The 20,562-nt window shown below is 42.7% G+C and overlaps 1 protein-coding gene across 2 annotated transcripts in view; it reads left to right on the forward strand.

Annotated features, from left to right (window-relative positions):
• ERBIN (erbb2 interacting protein) overlaps positions 1-20,562 on the forward strand; it is a 710,320-nt gene that overhangs the window by 376,054 nt on the left and 313,704 nt on the right. For both annotated transcript variants that reach the window (XM_085631853.1, XM_085631862.1), the window contains exon 6: positions 19,985-20,063. In XM_085631853.1, the coding sequence (XP_085487979.1) occupies positions 19,985-20,063 (79 nt within the window). The remainder of the gene's footprint in view (positions 1-19,984; positions 20,064-20,562) is intronic.

A 20,562-nucleotide genomic window follows, 5' to 3' on the forward strand; every position in this document is an offset into this window, starting at 1 on the left:
TGGGAGGAATAAAAGTAATCTGCCTAAACAGCCAAGTTCAAAGTGCAGGGGACACAGAAACAGGACACAGAGTTTAAGGCAGTGGGGAAAGGAAGATCAGCAAATCTGCACACTTGGATGTGGGTGGTAGCAGCATGGAAATTGTGAGCTAGGTAAAGAAGGGAGTCGCTGGGCTTTACATTTCCCAGTGTTGCAGATCCCAATTGAAGGTTGCATCTTTTGGCTGCCCTGCTGTGTTTAAAAAGGAACTTGTCTGCATTTGATAAACTTAAAATGGAAAAATACCTACTTGAAGTGCCCTTTCATGTGAGGAGCACAAGCTAAAATTTTGGGTCATTTTATTTTAAATGCTCTCATTTGTTACTGTCACAAATTGATTTGTTTAGATGGTATATTTGACTCCAGCTGTGTTATCATAACCCAGTTTTTGTGGATGCCTTTAAAAAATCTTTTTCAGGTGTATACATAACAAAGCTGCCATATGTGATGTGGGCTGGGGAATAAATGAATTTCCTTTTTATAGTCAAGCTAAAAATGGATTGTTAAGGATCATATTTGTTCTTGTTACTGTTGCACTAAATGCTTTCAAATGTATGTGCTCATTCATTTCCTCAATACATATTTATCCGCTCAGGTTTGTTTCTCTCATGCATATATTATACAACGAGGGAGGATTGTCTTAAAAAATCATGCGGGGACGCATAAAAATACGTATGCAGATTTTCACACAAATAGCTCTTGGTTACTGGAGCATAACCGACACGTACCAAAATGGTAATTAAAAAGAACAAACAAGATCAGTTATTTCTTAATTTAAGTACCTGTAACTGCCTCCTCCCGTCTCTGCTCGTCTCTCCCCTCTCCTTAGTGATGTTCCCCCCAGCATTCCACATTCCCCCTTTTCCAGAAGCAGTAGAACACCACATAACCCCCCCAATACAAATAATATGGAATTACAAACTTTTTTACACCGACAGTAAAACATTACACAAAAACAATATGCATATTCAAAAGTGAAACATTGCATAAAAACAAATATGTATAGCCAATTTTATATATATTTTTTTACAATAGATCATAGTGTCTCACGTACTCTATACATATTCAACTCTTTTTGACGATTTCGCACTCGTTTGTTGCTCGTTACACTGCCTTTTGGATTTCTTAGGTGCATTCACCTCCAAATTCAAATCTCTTTCCCTTAGTCTCTTGTCGTTTTCTGGCATCAAAAAATATTCAGGCACCTTCACAACATTCTTAATGTTCCACACATTACCTTCTGACAATTCAACACCAAACTTCGAAGGGATTAGAAAACTGTGGCATGCCATTCCTTACAAAACCTCCCGACTTAACTCTGACTCAGTCACCTTCCCCAAAAACAATATCTAAAAAAACCCTACTCTTTTCTTTAAATTCCTTGTAACTCATATTAGACTTCAACCTCAACATCCATCCAGTGGCCGTAATATGTTAAGTTCCCCGGGCGCAACGGGCATGTGCGCCCTCTTTTCCGGCCCCCAGGGTACTTTGGTATTACAGAAATGGCCACAAACGCTGTGCGGCCCTTTTTGTAATACAGATAGCATTGGCGCACATATAGTGTCAGCACCATCATCGAAGGGAGTTCCCTCATTTGCATGTGGGCATGGCCCCATGCAAATGAGGGAATCCCTTTCCTTCTGCATCCGTGCTGTATTATAAATGTGGGCGCAGAGGCAAAGAAGCTGTCAAGAGGCGCACTGTCAGTGCGCCACCGGAAAGGTGATCCACTGTCCATGCGTCCCCTGATGGCAGCCCTCTGGAGGGGGGAAAATGGGTCCTATCAATCCTCCAGACATCACCCTGCAGACCGGTGCAGTCACTTACTGCACCTGCCCGCAAGGGTTTCTCCCTCCCCTCGTAAAACTGCAGGAAGGTTTCCGCCAGTACAGTGAAATTCGGAACGGCTGCTTCAGAGCCGCTCTGTTTTTCACTTGGGGGCGCGATTTCGTGGCTGCTCTGGAGGCAATGCATTCAATGTAATAGGGCACACTTTCTTTGTTTGCGCCTGTCGCACCTGTTTTAAGGTGCGCCATGGCGCAAACAGGGAAAGTGCACCCTATGAGTAATAGGGCACCAGGCCTCTCAATTCAGAACAAAATTCTCTACTCCTCATTAACTTATATGGGGTTTCTCCTGTGTTACTGTTAGGTGTAGTTCTTTATGCCCACACACGTCTCTTCACATCTACACGCTAATCACCTCCCTCCCAAAAGTTTGGTTGGTACCACTAACACATTGCCCCTTCTGAGCACTCCACAATGCCAAAACAACTCTTGTTTGATATTCTCACATCTTTAACTTATAACCCAAATTCGTTCTAATGGGTCATACTTCTTTCACGTGCTAGGAGAGCTTCCAAAAGGTATCATCAGCCTCAGTTTCGACCATCCAAGTTTCTTGTGCAATACATACCCCTGCCACATCCGCCACACTAGCAACAACACATTCTTCTTCAACTTCTGCATTATTCTTATCTTGCAAAGGAAGATGTGACAAACAATCCACCATGGTATTCTTGATGGGTATCACATACTCCACATCAAAAACAAATTCTAGCATCCTCAACACCCGGGGAGTAGCTTTAAGTGTCTCTTTTGTTGTGAAAACATGTACCAAGGGCTTTTAGTCCCATCTGACAGAAAACTTGCTTCCCCATTTCTACTGCCTAAAATTAGTAATTCGCCAGTAACATGCTAGTTTTTCTTTCTCGATGACTGAGTAATTATATTCAGCTTGCCTTAATGCTCTTGATGCATATGCCATGGCACCATCTTTACCCTTATTCATTTGCATCAGCACAGCTCCCAGACCATAATTACTCGCATCTGTCATTATGGTCGTAGGAAACTTGGTATCAAAAGGTTAAAGACATGCAGCAGTGGAAGCTTCATATTTCAGTCTCTCAAATTCATTATCACACATAACACACTACATGAATTTGACATTGTTCTTCAGTGCTTATGCATGTTGTTAGTTTTATTGGAAAAATTGGCAATACATTTTGCATAGTACTCTGCCATCCCTAAAAACGAGCATAGTTGTTCCTTAATTTTCAGGGCTTTAAGCTTCTTAATTAGCCTTTACCAGACTTTCTATTGGCCTCACCCCATTACAATCAAAGTGATTACCTTCGTAATCAACCCTATTAATCCCAATGTAACACGTGTCTGCTTTATTGGTTAAACCATTTGCTTCAAGATTGCCAAAACTGTCTTCAAGGTCTTATAGCTTTCCTCCAAATTCCACCCACCGAACAATGTGCCACTGTAGAAATATTTCACAATCTCCAACAATGGGTACGTAGAACTTTGGAACACAGCCAAAGCTGAGGTAAGCCCAAGGTATATGCCCCTTCTGGTGTCACCAGCGAGGTCAAATGTTTTGATTCTCATCAAGAGCTATATGATCATAGGATGAAGTCAAATCCAGAGACTGAAACACTTCAGCCCCTTCTAGTGTGCCCTGCATTTCATTTATATTTTGAAGAGGATGGCGATCAATCCATAAACTTGAATTCAAATCCTTCAAATCTACACACACACTTAATCCTCCACCAGCCTTCCGAGCTAAAACTATTGGTGCCAACCTCTCAGACGACTCCGTAGGTTCTATAATTTTCAGATCACACAATTTGATTAGCTCCTTTCTTAATTCTTCTCCTACTGTCACCGGCACTGGTCACACTTTGTGTACAGTCACTTTGGCACGTTTACGGAACCTTATTTTATGTGTAAATCCCTTCAACAAACCAAGTCTGTCACTAAATACCTCAGGATATCTTCCCTTGCACAGCTTTTGTTTGCCCACCACCACATTTGTTTCCACACATAATACTTGATTGGGATTATTGAGATCTAATGCAATTCCTAATTCCCTTTGTTGAAGTCATCCAAGCAGACATCCACCATCTTGGCTACATATATTTTAGATTGAGTGTAGAATTAATGATGGCCTAAAAACATCCAATAACTTATATTTTCTTCCTACCACATGCCTTCAACCGCACATCTAACAGCACTAAAACCTTATTCTTGTACAGATGTGTTAATTCCTCCCTACCAAAGTATATCTTGCCCCTGAATCTGTTATCGTCCTCACAGGCTTACCATTCACTATCACTTCGCACAACGGTGCAACCCAGTCCCCATTCACATTACACACTTGCACAGTATACGCTTCACTCATCAGATTCACTGTCTGTTCCTGTTATTTGTGTATTTGACCCAGCTGTATTTACGTGCTTCACCGCAGTAGTTTTAGACTGATAAACCACTGCACATTTGTGCATAGTGTCCTCTTTGTCTACATTTCCTTCCTGTTTGGCCTATCGCTAGACACATTTTGTCATTGCCTCTATGCCCTTTTATGCCACATCGAGTACAGGTGTTGATCCTTATGTTATCTTTGTCGACCTTTCCATCACTTTTGTTCCTGGATTCAGACTGTCCATTCCAACTCGTTCTCCTTGTTTTTTATTAAATGCATAGTTGTTGCACCCTTGGAATTAGATTCCAGCAGCTTTAGGTCCTCCGGCATTTACTCACATTTAATTTCCACTGCCTTCTCAAACATGAGTTCCTCTGGCATCAGTAACGTTTCTTGCGTTTGTTTATCAGTTATCATAAGAACAAATAGATCTTGCAGATTTTCCTAATGGAATGCCTTATAGTGACAAGCTGTCGCTAAACTTCTTCGAGCCACAGCAAAATCATTCACAGATTCTCCTTGCAACTGTCCTCGCATCATAATCCTAGGTTTCTCTACTACTTTGTTTTTTAGGTCGAGCCTAGCGCAGCGTGAATGCGCCGCTCTAGGAAAACGACCTCTTGGAATCACTCTGGACTTTTCACATGCTCGTGTGTGTGTGTTTTTTTTTCTGCATTATTTCAATTGGTCTTTGCATGTGTCTTTCTAAAAAGACAGCACGCAATTGGGCAAAGGTGGCTGCATGTCCCACCTTTCCCAGTAAATGTATCCACCTACGGCTTGCGTTTACGAGCAGGGGAGCCATCTGTTGGGGGTCATGTCACCATCTGTGTTTAATTAGCGCTTTTGCCGCGCTGCCATGCTCACTCGCCCCCGCTTCTCTCTCGCGCCATTCTTTTTAACCAACCCTTCCTCCACATGCCACATGCACACGCACAGCCCTGCCAATGCTCTGTTTGCAATGAGAAACTTGTGCATTCGCTGTCATGCTAGGCCCATTGCTGTTGACTTGTAGAAGGTGGAATGCAGCAGAATCAATTGACAGTGGTGGCCGAGGCAGAGGTAGCAAGGCCTCTGCTTACACACACGGCTCCTGATTTTCTGTACTGTGCTCGCTTTCTGATTTGGTACTGGCATTATATAATGCAATCTTAACTTTAAGGCAAGCACCCTATTAATCTTATGTTTCACCTTACAACCGCAGGTTCGAACCCCAGCGCGTCTGCTCAGCCATTCATCCTACTAGAGGCCGACAGACTAATTAACATTCATTTGGTTGGCAATAAGCAACTGTTACTCTGCACCAAGATGCAGCATACTCCAGCCCCACCTTTAGTTGCACACTGGATAACTCACTTTTGCCTCCTTTCAATTCGGCTCCTGATTTTCTATACTGTGCTCGCTTTCTGATTTGGTACTGGCATTATATAATAGGAGCCAGCAGCGGCAGCGCGCAGGCTGCCATGTGTTTTGGGTCAGGTTTCATTTCCAGACCTTGCCGCTTTTATTAGAAGGCGCGTCCCCTCCACCCCACCTCCACAAGAGTGCGCTTTCATTTTCTCTAAAACACAAAGGAACAGAAGCAAAATCAATTACGGTGACCTCTTACTTTTCAGTGGAATCATCAGCACCGTCTAATGAGCGGGCCTTGGCCAACAAGCCTACCCTGGAAGGCAACAAGCAGCTGCTACAGTAGTAAAAGCTCCTTAAAGACCACTCATGTCTTGGGGAGGAAGGGAACGATCCTCTTGGGGTTTCAGTAAATAGCTACATTGTGATGCTTAACCATTTGTTGACCGGATGATCATGCTTCTGGTTAAACAAAACAGAAGAATGTTAGCAATCAGCATTTTACCCTAACTGTTGTGGAGAAAAACCAAACATCTACAGCAGGTAGGCACAGCGTAACTCTACAGAGTGAATCTTTTCGCTCCCCCACCTCAGAAATCTGCAAGCACTTCTCCTTTCATTCCTTATTATTTTTTGCATTATGTAGCGTGAATGAAGGTATCAAAGCACTTTACATAAGTACTAGTTCCATTATAGAAATCTGCCCGGTGGGTGATATTGTGCTGCATGGCTAAACACTTGGAAGGTTCCAAAGGCGAGACCTATTGGCTATACCAATGCTTGTCTTATTTTCTTATTTTATATCAAGGTTCCTTATGGTCCATTTATATTAATCTAAATCCTCTTTCTCCTCATCTTCCTCAATAGGTGTTGGAAGGTGTTTACATAACTCTCTACCCTTCACACTCATACAGTGTTTAAGAAGGGATAGTTCTATTTTACGCCTGAAAATGTTACCACCTATTGCTTCAGCATAACCTAGAAATCCTTCCTTCCATTTTCTCCATTCTAAAACAGGTTGACTGGTTGACTTCAAAAATGATTGAGGAGCTGATAGCCCATCCATTTTATTAAATATATTTTTCTTTGTAGATTTCTTATTAGTTATACTAAAAATCGATATATATAAATGCAAATACCTTTGATAATTGTGTGCAACACTGTGCCGTCAGTTCAGCGGGTGGCTGATAACTTTACTTTTATATTTGTGTGTTCCACACTGTTGACTGAGCTTTATAAAGGATTTTCCTCTGTGTGCTCGTCACTGCGTCAATGCTTTGACTGCAACTGAGCCACCTCACTGGTTGTCAACATGTCCTCACCCCAAAATCGAGGGACAGGATCCGTCAAGAAGAGCTAGATCAACTCTACACAACTAGGCTCCCACCAGTGATTTTCTATGCATCATCATACTTCTGCTTTTGTTGCTGTCATCAACACCTCTCTGTGTGTCCAGTTCCTTCAGCAGATGATGAGACGTGCCACACAGTTCCTGTCCCTGTGCATGAGTTCTCCTCATCGCCAATGAAACATACCAAAATGGCATTTGCAAAACTTTGAGTTATTTCTTAATGTAAGGACCGGCACCTTGAACCGCCTCCTCTCGCCTTTGCTCGGATTTCTTCTCTTTCAAGTGACAGTCCCCCAACATCTCACATTCCACACGATTCTAGAAGCAATGGAAATATATGAAGTGTCACTAGTTTCCTGATCTTACATGAACAAATACATTCTGGCCAGACCTCGGCGACTCTCTCAGTCTTATTGTGCATGTTTTTCTGTATCTCGGGTACGATAAAATACTGATGTCAGGACAGTGGCATAAGTGGTCTCTAACCTGGAAAAACAGTGCTGCGAACAGGTTTTGAGTTTACAGATTCAGTCCCATGCTTCATAAATCAACAGGTGAACAAAAGATCTTTTTTTATTTGTCCTCTTCGGTCGGCAGTAAGAAACGTTAGCTTCCCTGTGGTGGCTCAAACCATCCCCAGCAAAAATGAAAAATTATTTCCAATTATCTGTCTCCTTAATCATATAAATACACTTATTGTGTGTATGGAATGATTTTATTTAAGACAGGCCTCCATTTCCCCTTGCATGCCTCGTAGTTTCTCTATTATGTTAAGAGTTGCTTTTTTACTGAGAGGGAAACCATATATGATGGTCCCAAAAGCACTGGTTTCTTCATGGATTTAACCGTGCTACATATGACAGGTACATAGGTAATCCAAGAATCATATACCATTATGGCAACACATTTTCCCAAATGGAGATCAGTGGTCTGGTGGCTCAGGTTCAAATCGCGGTGGGTCCACTCAGCCTTTCATCCATCTGAGGCCGATAAAATGAGCACCATTGAGTTGGGTAACAAGAAACATCTGTTATTCAGCACCAAGATACCTCTGGGTGAACGTGCGCTTTATACACATGTTCTGTTATATAACTGTCACCACAAAAAAGCTCACCAAGGAATCATTCATAATATTCAAATCATTCACTACGAGTACTGGTGTGGACTGTGTTGCTAGGTTATTGTCCGCTCGGAAGCGACTGAGTTATGAGGATTTTTTCAGGGCACATCTTTGTGGCTAAGTCGGGATTCACCTTGTGAGGGGGTCCCAAAAAAAAAAAAAACTTTCTTTGTGCTTTCTAAAAAGGACTACTGATTTGTTTGATTACATTAATTTCTCTTCAGTTATCTCTGATTGACTCTGAGTCAAATATATTTGGATTTACCTGTGTGCTCCATGACACAGTGTCCTAATCATGATCTCCTTTTCTTAGCACCCTGAAGACCGAAATATCGACATCTGTTCCGCATCAAATTTGGGAAACATTGAGAGTGTTCCAATCACACAAGTCTTCAATGTTTCTTTGGGACATTACAATAAATTTGAGCAGAATTCCAAACACTTATCTCACGGTCTATATGTATTCAATCTTATGAACTTTTTATTATGGATATGTGGTTGTATTCTATTGATATATACCCAAGATTAATTCTCTGAATAAGGAACACACATTACTGCTGTATAAGAGACTTGGTTTCTAAGATAAATAATTTGGGAATGTTTTGATAATATGAATGAGTCCTTGGGTAGCACATAAGTAATTCAGGCAGACAGGTTATTATATGCAACATTATGTTTCTGCATTTGTTGAGCAATAAGCAGGTAGAATGGCATCTATGCACCGTTCAACTAATCCACTGTGTACATCAAACTTTTTTATTGAAGTACCGTTTTTTATTGAAGTACGGTCAGACAGTTCTATATAATCCAAGTTAATTTACAAAACAATAAGCAAAATCAGCATCATTATTCCTTACACGTTATGCACTAATACCACCATGAAAGAAGCACAATTCAAACTATTATTTCTTAGTATGCTTGATCCAATTGTTTCAATGAACCCCATTTTTTCAAAATCTTAATGTTGACTACTTTTATAAGATGTTTCCTCTTCAAGCATCTGAAATTTGAAATTGTGCAGCCATGCTATCAGTGAGGGAACATCTGTAGATTGCCAGTTGTGTTAAAGTACAAGTGATACATCATCTGGAATACATTGGTATGTTTTTTCATTTGCCTGCTGCATTATGTGTAAAAACACCAAAAGTTCATACAGGGGACACATTTCTTTTTGGTGGTTTGTGCGTAGTTGATTAAGTATAAATCGGACATTTTCTATCTTTGGACATGACTATAGTGTATGCACACAATCTTCAGTTCCACCAAGCATCTATCCATCGGAATATTTATCTGAAAAGTTAAGATAGGGCTCTGAGGTGTAGTAGAGCTGATATATGAACTATAGTAGAGCTGATAAATGAATTGTAATCTTCTAGGGTCAAGTTTATTGGGATTGAATTAATCAATTATTTTGACACCATTCTTTATTAGTAAATTCAACCCATGTTTCCTCATCCCATGGTTTGAGAACCTTGGAGTGAACAGGGGTCATCAACAAATAGAGCAACCAATAATAACCTTTCCTGGGCATTTCACGAAAGGCCGATTCATAAATCATAGATGATTTTCCCATATCAAGTCCATACAAAAGCTCCTCCATTGTAGCTATTGATAAAGTTACCACGAAAGTCTGAATAATAGACGCCTTCTTCCTGATCTTTGAATGACTTCATTGTCTCCTAGAATATAATTAACCTTCTATTCTCATTCACCAGGGCATTGTGACAGATTTTGTGGAAAGTGGACATTTCTCCATAGAGTGACAGAATGAATATCATCTATGGGGATGGAGTTTTCGCAACATCGTATCCAGGTTTTCACTTGATCCGCCATTAAATAAACTTGAATTAATTGTAATATTTTAGTGATTGAAACAGGCAGAAAATCATACTCTTTAATCTCCCTGCATTTTCGAAACAAATCAATGCAACTTGCTATTCAGATGAGGGAAAATCGCACATTTCAAAGCTGAAACGGCTGGTGCCAGATAATGTTCAGTTCAAGGCAGTGTCCATCCTCCATCTCCAAGGTAGGTGCATAGTTTAAGCTTAGCAATGCGGGGGGATTTTCCTGCCCAAATATAACTATTAACTAACGAATTTCGGGTCATAAAAAAACCCTATCAGGGGCGTAGCCAAGATTGCGCAGGAGCAGACCAGAGCAACTCCTCTGCCCGTCCAACGAGATCTGCAGTCCCAATTGGTCGGCTGGGAAAAATCCATGGGTGACCCTCATGGGAGGCAGCTTTGGCCTGGCTGGTAGGTTCAGCGGCTTCTGGTGCCGCATTGAAGGTGCAGACAGGGACTCTGCGGGCTGCTGTACAGTGAGACACGCACACTGCCGAATTCAAGTGGCCCAGCAGATATAGAGGTGTGGACAGCCTCCTCTCCGGTAGGCAATACCAACCTGCCCTGCAAAGTAGAGCGCAGCAGAAGTGGTGGTGTCCATGTCGCAGAAGCAGGGCCCAGCAGAATTCTGGAGGCTAGACCTGAACATGATCCTGCCATAGGCCTGTAACCTCCACATTCCTGAGAGCCGAGGAGCCTCCATGTCCGACTACCTTCTATGTCCAACTACCCCCTTCGCAGCATCGACAGCAGCCCCACAACCCATAAGGAGGCCCCATCAGGGTTTGACTAAGCAGGAGGAGAAATCCCTCATCCACAGAGCATCCAGGCTCGGGCCACCGGAACGGCCAATGCCACATGTTAGCAGACACATGAAGCTGGAAGACCTCCTTAATAGTTATTTGGCAGGCACACCACACCACCAGGAAAGAGTACTCTTTCTTCTCGACCTCCCACCAGTCTTATGCCTGCATAGACTATTTCTTGCTAACCTCCCACCTGCCAACACCATTGCTGACATTGGGGGTCGCTGCCGTGTCCAAGCATACCTCCATTATACTTACAGTACCCCTCCCCGGAGTTACAACCCCCATAAGACATGGCATCTCAACCACACTCTACTCCCATACGCATCCACAGTTGAGGAGGTGAACAAAATGATCTGCTACTACCTCCAAGTGAATGACTTCCCCAACACTCTGGCCACATTACTGTGGGTCGCCTTGAAGACAATGGTGCAAGGCACCTTCATAGTACTATCGGCTAGGCTGAATGGAATTAGGAGAGACCAGCACGCTTTCCTGCGGGATCAAGTGAGGCAACTCGAGGAGGCATACTAGTAGACCAGCTCCCATAGAATATGTTGCCAACTAACCCTGTTCTGTAAACGGCTTAAAACTTAAAAGACATGGACCAAGCCGAACAAGCCCTTCTCTACACCAAACATATTTTATGCCAGGGGTAACAAAGAGGGGTGACTCTTGGCACATAAACTCCAAGCCCAGGGACTCAAACACAGAGTACAGGAGATAGACACCCGAACAGTCTTTGTTGCTAGCACGGACCATGATAAATCACAAGCATTTAAACACTTCTACACAGAACCTCTACCCCACTGAAGCGACAGATCCATTAGATACGGACTCCTACCTCTCCTCCACGTACACAGCACGCTTCCCCAATGCAGAAGCACACTCCTTAGAGGTGAATATCGGGGTGGATAAGGAGCTTGCTGCCATTGCTTTAGGCGCATGGGACTGATGGGTTTACTGCAAATTCCTACAAACACTTAGGCACCCAGCTGGCCCCCCTGTAAAACTCATTTGAGGAGACCGGTGTACTGACGGATTCCATGAGGGTGGTGCTAATCATGGTTATCCCCAAACCCAGGACAGCACTAACAAGATGCCCTTCCTACCGCCCAATATCCCTTCTCAATGTACACAGCAAGTTTTTATAGGCATCCTGGTGGCACGCATGAATCCCTGTATGCAGGGACCCCGTTCTCCTCTTTCTTCTCTCTATATGGAGCCATTAGCTGGGAGATTGCGAAGGGAAACATGCATCTTTGACGTCACTCTTGGCCGCCAAGAACACAAAATTACCCTCTATGAAGATGATTTGATACTAACACTTGCGCAACCACTCATATCCCTGCCAACTCTGCTGCAAATGCTTGAGGTCTTTGGACTATCTCCGGCTTTAAGGTCAATATCCAAAAGTCACATGCCCTCAATTTCACGGTTCCACATCATGACCGCCTCACACTGGAACAGCGCTTGCCTGTATCCTAGGCAAAACACTAGATCCCTTATTTTAGACCTGAAGGTGTGCTCCTCGCTGTGGAAGACAGCAGAACGCAACTTTACAGACCTTCTACACGCTGCACGTGCTGACCTACGACAGTGGAGGGGAGGTGGGTCTTTCCTGGCTGGGTAGACTTGCCTACCTCCTCATGGGAGAGTAAAGACTGGGCACCTCTCACCTCACCCACTACTACACAGCGCCCAACTGATAATATAGTGGAATGGAACAGGCGCTTTATGGACCAAACTATATATGGGCTCTACATTTGGAAGATTCACCTGGCTCCTTAAATGACACTGAGCCTCTGGAGTCAACATTTACCCGGTAATGAGGTTGGTGGTCGCTGCCTGGGACAAAGTTCAAATTTCAAAGGGGCTCTCCATACATATAGGGCCTCTCATGCCCATCATTGGCATCAGTGCATCCCCCCACACTGAGGGGCACAGCCTTCCAAACCTTGTTGGAGGCCAACTACAAAAGAATATGCAACATTTTTGATCACACAGGCCTCCTGGACTTTCCTCATCTACACAACTTCTACAAACTTCTGGAGGAGGAACACTGAAGCTACAGTCACACAACCGCATATTTGCCCCAAGGCCAGCAGACTGCTCATGAAGTTAAAAAAATTAGCACATTACCAAAACTGATAATAAACATCTCCTCTCCCAAATACACTCTTTCCTGAATAGACTGAATACCACTCAAAAATCCCCAGCCCAGAAGAAATGGCAGGCGGAACTAGAGCGATCGTTTACGACTAAAGAATTGGTAGCTGTCCTGCAAAGAACCAGGATCTCCTCCGCTAGAGCAGCAGGCAAAGAGACAGTGATAAAGGTGACCTACTATTGGTACTCTACACCTGAGAGACTAGCGAAATGGAAACGGGGAAGCAAAGAGCTCTGCTGGAGGTACTGTGGCCAGATGGACACCCTGACCCACATCCTATGTCAGTGTCCCAAACTTAGCGATACTGGAGACTGTACTGAAGGATGGTAAAGAAATATTCGACACAGATATTCCTGCACTAAAAAGCTATGTCCTGCTGGGCCTCCCTAAGGCCCTCACATACCAACTCCTCTCGCCCAGAGGGAAGGCCATCCCAACAGCCCTGTGTGCCACTAAACAAGCTACCGCTGCTAAATGGGGCTCTGACCTCACCCTGCTCCCCCACTACCCCGTACTACGGAGACTGGCTCCACAGATTATGGGACATGAAAGGGATGGATAAACTTACGGCCTCTATGGATGATAAACTGACTCTCTTTGATAAAATGCGGACCCCCTGCCTCCACTTCCTTGCATACGACTTTCGAGAACTTACTTATCTGAGATACCTCCAGATTCTCAGACTCTTGATGATTACAGTCTGGAGGCCACCCCTCGATGGAGTGAACATTGTGGCTTAACTACCCACTGGGTTTATACCCGTGAAGGTCGTGCCAGCGATAACTTTGACACCACCACAGTAGAAACCACCATTACCCTATCCATACCCACCCCATTCCCCCCTCACAGTTCACCCTCCCCTCCCGCCACCCTCACATCCTCCTCCCCTTTTTTACCTTTCTGTTTACCTCACCGGCTGATGGTTGTAGGTGAGTGATTTTGTTGATGTTTTCCTCTTAAAATACTAATAAAAAAAGATTTGAACCATAAAAATCCCTATCGAGAAAGCTTAGGAGTTACTCAAACAAAAATAGACAGTGAGGGAATATATTAATTTTATTGACATTGATATGCCCTACAATAGATAGTAAGGTGGCCTTTTAATCTCCCAAATACCCTTTCAGTTTGCTTAACAATCTGGTATAGCGAAATTGTATAATTCTCTGATGTTTGATGTAACCATACTCTTAAATATTTGGCCGGGGAGGAATTATTGTTTCCTCTCCGTTCTACAAGCAGAAGAATGCTGTCATTGGTCTTTTTTAAAATCTGTTGTATTACTTTACAAAGGAAATGATTGTGTTACAAAACATAGCAAATACACACTCATGCCATCTGAAAATACATATTGTTTACACGGTCAGTTTGTTCATAAGCAGGCTATAGACCTGTAAAAGGAGTTTCTACAACAAGCTTTGGGCAGTAGGTACATTATGTATGTATTTCGTGAACCAGCCATGATCTTAAAATATTTTGAATAATAACCCAACCCATGTTGAGGTTAACAGACTTTCCAATTTTTGGCCCTTGAGAGGGGGTATTACTTCATGATAATTCCTTTGTAGTAATGCCAGCTCATCTGAGTTTGTCACTGTGTAGTGACTCAGAGAGGCATTTCATCTGAATTTTCATAAATTGTAGAGGAGCTGTCTCCCCTATCACCAGGGGGGCATGTACGGTCTTTCTAACAGCAGTAACATGTAGGATAGCTATCTCCATAGTGATCCTTTGTTTTGCCAAAATTAGTGCTAGGTCTGCAAATTTACTTTTGGAATTCTGGGTCCTGAGCTTGCTAGAAGCTTCGGCACACATTTCTGGAGAGACCCTCATTTGGCCCTCCAGTGCCACATTCATTTGAATTGTAACCACTCTACAGCATCTTGGCCGGTCCAGGCACACCATGCTATGTGAAAAAAGACCGCATCTGGGGCATGGCATCTGGGACAAATCCTAAATGAGGTCCACAAATTGTGCCTAATCTGATGGGGGTGAGCTAAGTGTTATAGAGGTACCCAAGTTGAATCTCTGTTATTTTCACCCCGCCCTCATCTCGATATTCCCTGCCCATGTTTTCCTTCCATCAGGCAAATATCCAAGTCAGTGGTCTTCCTAGGATGACTGCCAGTTGGCGGCTGTACAAACACAATATAGTCTTGTGCAGGAGGCCCATGTCAGAAGGGTCCATAGAACTTGGACTGCTGCCAGAGGCACACAGCCTTCATATCATGTGTTAGTCTTCTGTACCATAGTTATTGATGCAGGTAACTCTAATGTTGGCCCGTATGATCTCTAATAGATAGAGGGTGCTGGAGGAGTACAAGTCATCCACCGACACAAAGGAATAGAATTCTCATGAGGCTAATGGTGGTGTCATTTGGGGTGTCTGATGTATTAAGCAGGCTAAAGCTAACCCGGGCGTAGGCACCCTCCACTCCCATGTATGCGGAGTCCTAACTATATTTAACCATCATGGCGGCTGCAGAATTAATTTTGAGAGTGCATTGTCTTCTATCACAGTTAGCCGATTTTATGCCCCATAGTCTGTTCCATTGACAACAAATCTAGTTTCAAGTGACTGAAAAGTAGAGGTCCACTTGCCGATATATTTTAGTTGTCTTGCAGATCTCGTAGTGAGGAGCTACCAGTACCCCTTATGAAAGTTGTAGTTGCAGTGTGTACATTGCAGTTTTGCCTCTTCCATTGTTCGATATTAGTGCATTAAATATGGCATCTGATTTTCTAATTTGAGAGTATGGCACAGTTACTGGTAGGCTGGTAAAATAGTATAGAAGGCAGGGGAGTTTGACCAATTCACACTGCGATTCTGCACATCACGGACAATGGCAGGGTTTTCCAGAATCGCATCAAGTTTCTGATGGCACCCATTTCTTTGTATACACTCTACCTTCGCGTCAGCGTCTGAGTGATTGCATTTGTATTCCAAAATATGTTGTCCGTTCCCACAGAAGTGGAGATGAGTCAAAACATGCATGTGTATTTGCGGTAGCATAGTAGAGTGGAAAAAGGCAGGATTTGCACAATTAATTTTGAGGCCCGATAGTATACCAATTGTGTTCTGCTTTTCCATCAGGTCCTACAGATTTGTGACATTGGATTCCTAATGAAAAAGGACTAAAATTGTCCACGTAAAAAGAAATCTCAGAAAATACCCTACAATCTCGGGCTTGTTGCCTATCCTGAATATCCTAAAGTGGCACACCAAAGGTTCCATTGCCAAATCAAACAGCATGGGCAGATGTGGTCAGCCTTGCCTCTTACCGCTCTCGATATTCCACTCAGCAGAATTAACTTGTCCTGTCTTCACTCTAGGTGTGGGGCTTGAATGTTGTAGATTAATCCAGTTCAACTTTCTTGGGCCCTTTTCTTTCTTTATCCGCACTGTGTCCTAGTAGGGCAATCCCAGGGAATTATAATCCAAATTTGTCCAGCATAATTATTCTATCTGGAGTATCCATTGCTGTGTCCCAATTCCCATCAGGATCCAGTCTGTATAGGTATATAATGTGTGTACAGGTGAGGAGGAGAAGGATATTTTTGTATTCCGGTGTGTTGTGCTCTCCGCACACATTGTAATTTCCACTTTCACTGCCACACATTGAAGTGAGTAGCAAACGGGGTTCTTGCTGTGCAATATAGTAGGGAGTATGATCTATCTATTTGTGTCAATAACAGTTGAAGTCATCACTTGAGGGTCCTTCATTAATCACATGTTGCATCACGGTGTGCAGGAGGTCAACAGGTAGTAAGTATACCGGTGCAGTAGCACACACCGTCTGTGCAGCACCATCTAACATACTTCGGTTTACAACATACCTCCTTTCTTTGTCAGTTATTTTCTTTTAATTTTCTAACAGGGCTCCCACTACACCTATATGAGCGCCTCACAGGCATACAAGGAGAACCCAGTTACAATCAGTTTACCTTTCCATCTTCTCCTCAATTTAGAGATTTCAGATTTAGCCTAGTGAGTCTCTTGAAGAAAGGCAATCTTGGTCCCTCTCCTTTCCAAATAAGCGAGTATTTTGTGCCATTTGTTAGACAACACTACTCCTGGACATTGCACGTCATGAGTTTATGTATGGGAGGGTTTTATTGACATCTCCTGCTGTATCCAGGCAACAATCCCACCCTCTTCTCTTAGCATGATCTTCAGCACTTGTCTCCTATGATATGGTGCAGGATTTGCCCCTATGATTTTCCTGCCTGTACCTCTCATGATTTTCCCATTGTGGTACTGTCATTGTGAGGTGTCAAACAGTAATGCAGCCCACCCCGCCTGATCCCAGTACTGCAATGCCTGGGCCCATTTCAAGCTTGTTAACTTCATATTGCGGTGGAACTATATGATAAGATTATAGTGCGATGGCTTGGCATTATCTAGGACAATGATCCGCTCCATGGGTTTACAGCTAGCGGAAATGTGTGCTCTAAAGCAGGCTTCCCTAATTGAGTGCCCGTCTGTTGTCAATGTGTGAGATAAGATATATCAACTAATTAAATCACTTAAGGTAATAATGAGCCCCCAGCCCTAAATTATTTTTATTGACTCATCGATGATCCTGTTTAATTATTTATGATGTTTAATTGGTCTATTTTTAGACTGGTTTATATAAACTATCTAATAAAGTTTGTAAAGTTGAACCTTCTACTATTTTTGGTAAGATTAGTCACATTAAGTCACAGTAGTGCTTTCCACTCTTCAGTAGAATGTTGGTGACCGCTATGAAAAGTATATATTAGACAATGCACATAAAAATATTGATATGTAAATACGTGAATAAACAGCACAATTTGTCTACTGGCGAATCTTGCGATTTGCCAATAGGTGGCACCTCTGAAAGTCTATTAGAGGTGTCAAGGTGAGTGATATCTGCCTGACATGCCGCTGACTTTGTTTGCCCAAGCCGTTCAGCCTCCCTCTGCAAAATAACATTTTTAAGTTTAATTAATAGTTTTTTTCTGGGGAAGGTGACACCGCTTTCATTCTCACCTTTTGCAATTGATACATCATTAATGCATACTAGCATGCAAAATATAAATATATTTAACATGATTTCTTGCCTAAAGAAAATAGGCATCATGGCAATAAAGTACATGATTTAACATTAAGACTTTAGAAAATGTCACTTTACAATACCCTCCTCATCCCTACGTATTCCAGAGCGAAAGAGGAGATGGGAGGTTTATTCATATTGGACTAGATGAGGCTACTTGTTTTATTCATTCATTTATCAAGTCATTATCTAACCATGCCTCTTGCTGCGCACATTTACCCTTGGGTCTCTTAGTGCTAAAATAATCAATGTTTATTGTTGGCCACCTCAGAGGCGCTCATTTTATATGGAAGGAAGAAAGCCTGAATGCTGAGATTCAAACCTGCGACCATGAAGTCAAACACTGATTCCTGTAGTGGGTTCATAAGTCCACTGAGCCACTCCTCATACGTCATTTCAGGGAACATACTTCTGAATCTGGAGGTATATTGCTTTTCACTTGTTATTGAGTTGCCCAGTGAATGAACCTATGCATGTAGGCAAGGAAAGAAGAGTGAGTTAGGGCACTTACCATAAGCTCAAGGGCTAAAGAAAGCAGGAGCCAAAGCAGTTACTTTTAGAAGCACTGGCAACCTGGGATGCTGAGGATGGTGGTGAATTCAGCAGTTTCTGGTCATTGCGACGAGCCGAGATTGAGGGTAGTTACCATTTTTGAGGACCCTTGAATAGGACTTCTGCGAATGGCTGCTTAAGGAGATGCTAAGTGATAAAGTGAAGTTGTACCGTTTCTTGTTGCTGGGTGTGAGGCAACCGTTCTGGTTTAACTTTATGTACAGCTAGCCCCGTGTAAAAAGACAGATTACTGTTTAAGTAAGTATATTTTGGAAGTATGTCTGAAATCAGCACAAATTGTAATAAACAGAATAGTTCAATGAATGACATTCTGTAGTTGGGGGGGCGTAATGACAAAGCTTTGGCCTTTAGGCCGGGTTTTCCTAAATTTAACAACGGTAAGGTAGAACGAGTTTTAATACTGGTGATGTGGCTGAGACTAGTTTTGATGAAGCCTGCCCTTGATAAAAGCCAAGAATTGTCCTTACTTAGTGGAATGGCAACCCTGAGTACTTTAAAGAGATCTCTGTTCTCGATAACCAGTGAAGTCTTATTAAGAGAGGTTAGCATAGCTAAACTGAGAAGTGCCTGTCTCCATGCCAGAAGCCAACATCTGGAAGACTTACGGCGGACGTACAAGATATTAGAATAATTAGAAGGGAGCCATTAGTAGCTTTTCTGGTGACCGTCTGCCAACCTCACTAGCAAAGGGCATAGGCTTTCCAAGACCACATAGATGAAGAGATGAAATTGAAACCAATACTGATACCTAGCAGACATGATTAGTCCTTCCTCAAATTTGACTCCCAGATTATGCATTTTAGCTTCCAGTTTAGGACATGAGCCCTTTTTGTGGCCAATGTTTTTCGATCCGTGGGGAATGATGTTTGTCTTGAAACTCAAGGCTAAAGAAAAAGCAGAGGCTGGACATTCTGCCCCTTCAGTTGTATTTAAGAAGAAAGAGATGAACCATTCCAGTACAGAGTCAAAGATCCCAGAAGCCCTAAGGCAACTAAACAGGATACTATGGTCGACGGTGCGAAAAGACATCCATAGATCTGACGTGGTAAGGGCACGAACACTGCAGATGCCTGCCCTACCAATGAACCTCTGTTTTGAGCGGTAGGAGTTATAATGAGAAGTTACTCCAAAGCTCTGGTTCCATGATGAGAGCAGAGGGATGTGGTTGGGTTAGTATCCCAGTGGTCAACGTTTGTTGAGGGACATGGTTCAGGCACACACAGAATTTGGCAAGCACAGATGTGAAAGCAAGGAGAATATGTATTGAGTTTAACTACATGTTGCTTCAACACAACGGTGCAGTACAGTCCACAAGGTTATGTTCTTTTTATGAGGATTGCAGACAAATTTGGAGTAAAGAACAGACTATACAAGTAAGTACTTTTTTGACTAACAAAGGTTTGAACTAATGAATATCCTTCTTTTCTTTAATATCTTGCAGGGATTCAGGAGTTCCCAGAAAACATCAAAAACTGTAAAGTTTTGACCATTGTTGAAGCCAGTGTAAATCCGATTTCAAAGTAAGTTTGGTTTCTTATCCTGTCTGTAACATTTGACTAATTGATTTATCTCTTGAACTTCCACTTTTGTGTCAATGTTTGAAGTATTTTGGTTTCGCTCCCTAAATGTAGCATTTCCCTATCTTTTAACAAAACACATTTCTTTATTGTTTTCCCCACCGGATGTCGTATTCAATGTCACCTCCCAGATTGCCGCTGGTGTTTTGTTGGTTATTAAGTAGTTTTAGAACACACTGTTTCACCCTTCAGTCCTTTGGAGTGCTGTAAGTGAAGCACAGCTACTCAGGCAACTGTGTCTCCATTAAGGAGCGCCTCACTACCAACCTCCTCAGCAGCCACCCATATCTGTGATGCAGTGCATGCAGAGTCATAAATTACAGCCTCTACGTCGGGCTGAGAACACTGATGCAGTGATTAGAGGACAGGCCCTGCTGACTGGACAGGGGTAGGAGTACAAACTGCTGAGAAGCTGGTGAAGCGGAGGGAAGGAGAAAGATAA

Source organism: Triturus cristatus, chromosome 2_1 (genome assembly GCF_964204655.1).
Source record: "Triturus cristatus chromosome 2_1, aTriCri1.1, whole genome shotgun sequence".
Taxonomy (NCBI): Eukaryota; Metazoa; Chordata; class Amphibia; order Caudata; family Salamandridae; genus Triturus; species Triturus cristatus.